This window comes from Oncorhynchus clarkii, unplaced genomic scaffold (assembly GCF_045791955.1).
Source record: "Oncorhynchus clarkii lewisi isolate Uvic-CL-2024 unplaced genomic scaffold, UVic_Ocla_1.0 unplaced_contig_1142_pilon_pilon, whole genome shotgun sequence".
NCBI lineage: Eukaryota > Metazoa > Chordata > Actinopteri > Salmoniformes > Salmonidae > Oncorhynchus > Oncorhynchus clarkii.
This window is the reverse complement of record NW_027260904.1, coordinates 104,295-112,605: the sequence shown is the minus strand read 5'-3', so window position 1 is coordinate 112,605 and position 8,311 is coordinate 104,295. Positions and strand designations below refer to the sequence as shown.

The following is an 8,311-nucleotide window of genomic DNA, read 5'->3' as shown; positions in this document are numbered from 1 at the left end:
TCCACATCACCAACAAACTAACATGGTCCAAGCACACCAAGACAGTCATGAAGAGGACACGACAAAACCTAATCCCCCTCAAGAGACTGAAAAGATTTGGCATGGGTCCTCAGATCCTCAAAAGGTTTTACAGCTGCACCATTGAGAGCATCCTTACTGGTTGCATCACTGCCTGGTATGGCAACTGCTCGGCCTCCGACCGCAAGGCACTACAGAGGCTAGTGCGAACGGCCCAGTACATCACTGGGGCCAAGCTTCCTGCCACCCAGAACCTCTATACCAGGCGGTGTCAGAGGAAGGCCCTACAAATTGTCAAGACTCCAACCATCCTAGTTATAGACGGTTTACTCTGCTACCACATGGCAAGTTGTATTGAAGCGCCAAGTCTAGGTCCAAGAAGCTTAGAGGTTAGAAGCTTCTTAACAGCTTCTAGCCCCAAGCCATAAGACTCCTGAACATCTAATCAAATGTCTACCAAGACTATTTGCATTGCCTCAACTCCCCATCCTCTTTCACACAGCTGCTACTCTGTTGTCATCTATGCATATTAACTTTAATCCTACATGTACATATTACTTCAACTAACTGGTGGCCCCGCATGTTGACTCTGTACCGGTACCCCCCCTGTATATAGTCTCGCTATTGTTGTTTTACTGCTGCTCTTTAATTACTTGTTACTTTAATTTCTTATTCTTATCTGTCTTTTTTTTAACTGCATTGTTGGTTAGGGGCTCGTAAGTAAACATTTCACTGTAAGGTCTACTACACCTGTTGTATTCGGTGAATGTGAACAATAAAATTAGATTTGATTAGATGTTTTTTCTCTCTCAAATCTCCCCTGCATAAAGACCAAGCCTACAGACAATCAACAAAATAAGTTGAAATGTAATTTTATTAAACTTTTGGCTTCTGGCAGATTTTTCAGTTTTTTTGCAAGCTAATTCCAAGCACTGCAATTGTGTAAATGCTAGCGTTGCTAAAGGCAGCAACCAAGAAGACATTTCGGGATATCAATCAAGTTAGAGTAGGCAAGGTTGGTTTAGAAAATCAAGTAATAGCTAAATGTATGGAATAAGACTCAAATTCCTTGAACTCTTTTACCTAGATTTGATCAGAGATGCAGAGAAGAATATTTAGTTTCTTTAAAAAAACAACCACCAGTCAGGAGGAGACAGACAGCTTAGATATGCAGAACATTTGAGGTATTCGTTTACACAGAATTAAGTATGATTATGGCTGTAGATTGCAGGAAAAAGCTGTTTGAGGTGCCCTCCAGCCATCTTCACGTACTTTGTGCCCCCTCAGATTATTGCGGTGCATGATGCACCTACACACACACACACACACACACACACACACACACACACACACACACAACCCTTTAGTAATCCGTAACGATAAATACATTACAGTGAACCACACTGCTTGTTAACAATATAATAATTGGAATAAGATCTATTTCATCTATTGGTTTAGGTTATTAGCTTCATAGAGATCTCTCTTCTCTGTGATTAGACTTCAAATTGAGTGTCACCACAATGTAAACATATTGTTATGATAGCTATCTAACACAGCTCACACAGAGTTGTCAGTCTCTGAGCCACACCAAATATGGCCGCTGCTTCCATCCCTTTTTTCAGCCACGGGTTTCCGCTCTATTGACCAACCACCACGTGCGCTGTGGAAATCCTCCGCTCTTTCCGGGGGTGGAAGTTCACGAATTAAACGCACAAGTGGCGGGAGTTGTTGTCAAGTAAGATCTGATCGAAGTCACCACATTGAACAAAGGTAGCTACAACATTTTATTGCCAAGTAGCGAGAGCTAGCTAATAATGTCACATGTGTCCGATTGCCAAATACATGCGGATAATAATTAATTGGTATACCCATTTGTTTCTTTGTAACTAGCTATTTACAACTGAAACAGGGCTAGCTAGTTAGCTATAGCTAACTTGCAGGCGTGTTGTTGTTCAACGACGTTGAGAAGTTCACATTGAGGCAAATAAACACCTCAACTGCGGCTTGTAACTATTAATATTGATAGCTACTTACTAACGATGCCTGCTCCTCTTCCAAATGTGACCAGTAGTTACCAGTGTCTCAACTTCATCAGCGGATAGCTAGCTATGAGGTTGGAAAGTGATATTTGGATTCGGTTATTGTAGCTAGTTAAGGTTAGCTGTTAAAGGCACAGTCCTTCATTCGTGTTTCAGCCAAACGACAGCCCTGCCACTTGGTTCCTATAGTTAGTGGTGTAAAATACTTTAAGTAAACTACTTAAAGTCGTTTTTTTTGGTTAGTTACTATTTATATTTGACAACTTTTACTTTTACTCCACTACATTCCTTAAAAAGTGTGCTTTCTACTCCATACATTTTCCCTGACACCCAAAAGTACTCGTTACATTTAGAATGTTTAGCAGGACGGGAAAATGGTCAAATTCACGCACTTATCAAGCAAACATCCCTGGTCATCCCTACTGCCTCTGATCTGGCGGACTCGCAAAACACATGCTTTATTTGTAAATAATGTCGGAGTGTTGAACTGTGCACTTGGCTATCCGTAAATTAAAAATACAAAAACACCGTGTCGTCTGGTTTTATTAATATTAGACATTTTAAATGATTTTTACTTTTGATACCTAAGTACATTTTATCAATTACATTTGCTTTTGATACTTAAGTATATTTAAACCAAATACTGACTTTTCCTCAGGTACTATTTTACTGGGTGACTCACTTTTATTTGAGTCATTTTCTTTTAAGGTATCTTTACTTTTACTCAAGTATGAAAATGTTGTACTTTCTCCACCACTGTAGTTAGTTCACAGGAATAGCCAGGGCTACATGTAGATAACTTTGTAAAAATGAGGGAGCTACTGTAGCTAGCTAGGTAATACTCAACTTCATAGATGTAGCTATGAACCTAAAGTCCCAGTCTACATGAGATCAGAGTGATAGCTAGTTTAACACATACTTTGAAGCTATAGCTACATTGTTTAAAAGACATTGTAACAACCTTATATTTTGGATTATGGTGGGGTAAGACCGTTCTACTAAACTCATGAGGCATTTCAAGAATCATTGGGCATTGAAATGAAGTGGCCTAAATATTGAATTCTATGAGGGTAGCTGGCTAGCAAGCTAACACAACAACCTTCACTGTCCACCTGACTGATGCCCAGGCAGCCACTGCGCAAGAAAGCTCACCATAGCTTCATCAGCGACAGTTGAAGTCGGAAGTTTACATACTTAGGTTGGAGTCATTAAAACTTGTTTTTCAACCACAAATTTCTTGTTAGCAAACTATAGTTTAGGCATGTTAGTTAGGACATCTACTTTGTGCATGACACAAGTAATTTTTTCCAACAATTTATACATACAGGGTATTTCACTAATAATTCACTGTATCACAAATCCAGTGGGTCAGGAGTTTACATACACTAAGATGACTGTGCCTTTAAACGGCTTGGAAAATTCCAGAAAAATGTGGTCCTGGCTTTAGAAGCTTCTGATAGGCTAATTTGCATCATTTAAGTCAATTTTAGGTTTAACTGTGGATGTATTTCAAGGCCAACCTTCAAACTCAGTGCCCCTTTGCTTGACATCATGGGAAAATCAAAAGTAATCCGCCAAGACCACAATTTCACATTCTTAAAATGAAGTGGAGATCCTAACTGACCTAAGACAGGGAATTTTTACGAGGACTATATGTCATGAATTGTGAAAAACTGAGTTTAAATGTATTTGGCTAAGGTGTATGTAAACTTCCGACTTCAACTGTATAATCAATGTGACCAGATGACAGTGAATTCTATCAATCAGAATGAAATAGGCCTGGCTATATAATACACATGCTATTTAACTAACGTTTTTATCCAAAGTGACCTACGGTTTTGGGTCAATTTTTTTTTATTGATTGCTGTAGCGGTAATCAAACCCACGACCTGATGGTGCCAGCGCCATGCTCTACCAGCTGAACCAGTTGTAGCCTATTTGGTTGAATAGAATACACTGGAATTACTTTAATTTTCCAGAAGGAACTTAAGTTGTTGCAAATCAGATAAGATAAATATATAGTTTTAAATATATAAACAACATTCACACGTGACAGATACAAATGCTTACAAGGTGTGTAAAGTACTAATCGTTGGTTCATTGATGTCTCCTGTAGATGGATGCTAAAAGGCGGAATAGCGGTCCGCCGAGGGGCGGGGCGTCCCAGGCCAAGCGTGGTAAAACTGGCGGGGATTGGGAAGACAGCCCGTCGATCTTCGAGGAGGAACTCGCCCTGTTCGAAGAAGCCGATATGGAGGCGGAGGAGAGGGAAGGACAGGCGGGGCATGACGTCATCCCTGTTGGTGAGAGGATGAGAGGAGAGCGCATGGTGATGTGCATTGTGCAGGCTTTAGTCTTACCAGGGATTCCTATTGTCTGGAATGACTGGAATGTTTAGGATTTCTGCCATTTAACCAGCCTGAAATCCAGAACCTGTTTAAAACGTCATTCCACTCCATGTAGGCCAACTACATGTTTAGCATGACAAGGAGTGGAATAACTCAACGCACTGGTACCCAGGCTACCATTTGACGCTGGTGGTGGAGAGTTTAATTCATTTTTCACCAACCTGCCTCTTTAACATCACACTGACTGACCAATCTCCTGTCTTCTGCATGTGACCCTTGACCCGGTTGCAGGTGAGCTGTTCTCTACTGACCTCAACCCCCGATGGCGTCGGCCACAGGCCGCCCCTCTTAACCCGGACTCTGACACCCTGGTCTTCCAACAGATTGACCTCGACTACTATTTAGGTAAGCTATGTCACTGAAATGTTTAGGGTTTCTGCCCTTCGACTAGCCTGGAATCCAGAACCTGTTTGAAACCATCATTCCACTACATGTTGGCCTACATGGAGTGGAATGTTGCAATTAAGCTCAGGGATGAGGCTGGAGAAATGTAACCACTGTCAAGATCATAGATGGATATATGAAGGCAATGCCTGACAGTCCATGGGACCAACAGGTTAGTTTTAGTTGGAGCATATTTAGGCTGCCATGGACTTTTAAAGGCCATTTTTCTGTCACGTTTTAAGGCAGGAGTACGAGTCATGACACCGACCTAAACTGTTTGTGATGGTCTGTTCAACAGGGGCTGCTGTGGCTGGCATGCCAGGTCAGTCTCAGGGGAATGTACCAATAATCCGCATGTTTGGGGTGACTGACAGCGGGAACAGTGTGTGCTGCCACGTGCACGGCTTTGCCCCCTATTTCTACATCCCTGCCCCCAATGGTGAGTTTTCTCTGAAAATGAGCAATATAGTGATACGCAACATTACTCTACATATCAGACCTATTAGTGTGAGCTAAGCATGGCATGACCGTGTGGGATACGTGTTTTCTAGGCATCACAGTAGGAATGTCGTGGTCACTTTAAGAAGCAGAAGACTACATTATTATTTAGGACTAAATCTGAGGGCCAACCACAAATGACATGAAAATAATGACTTTAATTTTGTCAAAATCAAATTCATCCACCCCTTTTTCTCTCTCACTTTCCCCCTCCCTTCCTCTCTCTGTCTCAGGGTTCACCAGTGATCACTTGAGTGAGTTCAAAAGGGAGCTTAACTCTGCTGTGCTGAAGGACATGCGCTACAACAAGGACAACATGTCGGTCACTGTGCTGGCGGTGGACATCACACACAAAGAAAGTATGTATAGTGTCCCTGTCTGGTGTAGTGGTGGCACTGCAATAGGCTAGTAGTGGGACTGCTGACTCCTGGATACACTCAGGGTGCATTCCACTAGTCATTTGAGGCAAAGGAAAGTTCAGAATGGTAACATGGACATGTTTTGGACAGGTAGCAAAGAAAAGAGCGTTTGAATTGGTTGAATGAACGAAGTAAAGACGCTCTATCAGTCCTTACCTCCTTTTACCCAGGATGCAGAGGAGTATTCTGTGTGTTAACAGTTGAACTGTTGTTTTTGGTTGTGTGTGTGTGTGTGTGGTAGCTTGTAGTGCTGTGGTGTTGACTAGGCTGACAAGGTAGTTGATAACTTCCTCCCCATCTCTTCTCCAGGTATGTATGGTTACCATGGGAAACGGATTGCGGACTTCCTGCGCATCACCATGGCAATGCCTCGTCTGATTGCCCCGGCGAAGAGGCTCCTGGAGCAGGGATTTAAGTTTGGACCTTTCCCCATTCAGAGCTTCTCTTCCTACGAGGCTAACATCGACTTTGAGATCAGGTAGGTGTGTGTGTGTGTGTGTGTGTGTGTGTGTGTGTGTGTGTGTGTGTGTGTGTGTGTGTGAAGTAAAAAAAAAGAAGCAGTCCTGGTTTTCCCTTGACATTTTAACCCAGTTCATTCCCTAAACTGCCGGGTCTCTTACCCCCCCCCCCCCCCCCCCGTGCTGCAACACTCTGACAGTCTCATAAATACAGTTCATATATGCTTTCGAAAAAAATGATCACTTGGTTGTGTTTATGACGGTCATGAGTAACATTAGAATACAGAATGTATTTCATTTCAAAGAACACATTATCATTAGTTTATGTTACTGTAGGTCATCTGTTGCAGCGTGGTCACGTGTGGAGGCCATGAAACAGGGTTTATTCTTGGTAAACATTTTATTTTGAAATAGTGTTCATCTTTTCATTTTGAGAGGTAATTCACAATGGTAAGTGTGTTGGACACCTCCGAATGTGCTCTTTCTGATACTGTATAGAAATCAACACGTGTTACCTGCGTGTGACTCTAGGAGGATTTGAAAAAGTCACTTTTTGGCGCTCAGTGAAACAAAATGGCGTGTCCTTCTGAAACGGCTTCTAACACTAATGAAATTGACTTATTTAGGATGAGTCTAGGAAGTAGTGGAGCAGGACTTTAAAAAGGAGATTAACATGTTTTATTGATATGCATGATATGCATACAAAATGACTTCCTCAGGGCTTCCAGTGTTAAACTATATAAACCAATTATTTAGACCTTTTTGGGAGAAATGTATTTTCAACCAAATTCACACAGTAAGCAGTTGTTTTTCATGAGAATTAACAAATTCATTTGTACAGATGTTGTTAAATGAGGTCCGCTGTGTCCCGTGGTGCTATAGGTTTATGTTGTTAAATGAGGTCCGCTGTGTCCCGTGGTGCTATAGGTTTATGTTGTTAAATGAGGTCTGCTGTGTCCCGTGGTGCTATAGGTTTATGTTGTTAAATGAGATCCGCTGTGTCCCATGGTGCTATAGGTTTATGTTGTTAAATGAGGTCCACTGTGTCCCGTGGTGCTATAGGTTTATGTTGTGAAATGAGGTCCACTGTGTCCCGTGGTGCTATAGGTTTATGTTGTTAAATGAGGTCCGCTGTGTCCCGTGGTGCTATAGGTTTATGTTGTTAAATGATGTCCGCTGTGTCCCGTGGTGCTATAGGTTTATGTTGTTAAATGAGGTCCGCTGTGTCCTGTGGTGCTATAGGTTTATGTTGTGAAATGATGTCCGCTGTGTCCCATGGTGCTATAGGTTTATGTTGTTAAATGATGTCCGCTGTGTCCCGTGGTGCTATAGGTTTATGTTGTTAAATGAGGTCCGCTGTGTCCCTTGGCGCTAGGTTTATGTTGTTAAATGAGGTCCGCTGTGTCCCATGGTGCTATAGGTTTATGTTGTTAAATGAGGTCCGCTGTGTCCCGTGGTGCTATAGGTTTATGTTGTTAAATGAGGTCCGCTGTGTCCCGTGGTGCTATAGGTTTATGGTGGACAGCGATGTGGTGGGTTGCTGCTGGATTGAGCTGCCCAAAGGGAAGTACCGGGTGAGGGAGGAGAGGATGTTGGGGGAGACGGACGCTCACCACCCAGGCAAGGTAAGAGAATAAAGACCTCTGGGCCTTTACACACCAAGGGTGTGTTCCAGATTTACAATACCCCCCTCCTCTCTCCTAGGTGTCTCTGTGTCAGTATGAGGTTGATGTGGGATGGACCCAGCTGATCAGTCACCCAGCAGAGGGAGAGTACCAGAGGATCGCTCCTCTCAGGGTTCTCAGCTTTGACATTGAGTGTGCTGGAAGAAAAGGTTTGTGCTCTGTACTGCATTGTACTATATTATGACATTATATTATATTATATCGTGACACTACAACATTCTATGACAGCCATGTTAACTCTTCATTTACATGACACTACAACATTCTATGACAGCCATGTTAACTCTTCATTTACATGACTCTACAACATTCTATGACAGCCATGTTAACTCTTCATTTACATAACACTACAACATTCTATGACAGCCATGTTAACTCTTCATTTACATGACACTACAACAT

At 42.2% G+C, this 8,311-nt stretch overlaps 1 protein-coding gene across 1 annotated transcript in view; it reads left to right on the top strand.

Annotated features, from left to right (window-relative positions):
* Positions 1 to 1,708: 1,708 nt before the first annotated feature.
* LOC139402182 (DNA polymerase delta catalytic subunit-like) overlaps positions 1,709 to 8,311 on the top strand; it is a 32,229-nt gene continuing 25,626 nt past the window's right edge. The window contains exons 1-8 of the mRNA XM_071146279.1: positions 1,709 to 1,788; positions 4,174 to 4,360; positions 4,697 to 4,810; positions 5,148 to 5,288; positions 5,581 to 5,706; positions 6,076 to 6,244; positions 7,735 to 7,849; positions 7,929 to 8,058. Coding sequence (XP_071002380.1) covers positions 4,174 to 4,360; positions 4,697 to 4,810; positions 5,148 to 5,288; positions 5,581 to 5,706; positions 6,076 to 6,244; positions 7,735 to 7,849; positions 7,929 to 8,058 — 982 coding nt within the window. The 5' untranslated portion in view covers positions 1,709 to 1,788. The remainder of the gene's footprint in view (positions 1,789 to 4,173; positions 4,361 to 4,696; positions 4,811 to 5,147; positions 5,289 to 5,580; positions 5,707 to 6,075; positions 6,245 to 7,734; positions 7,850 to 7,928; positions 8,059 to 8,311) is intronic.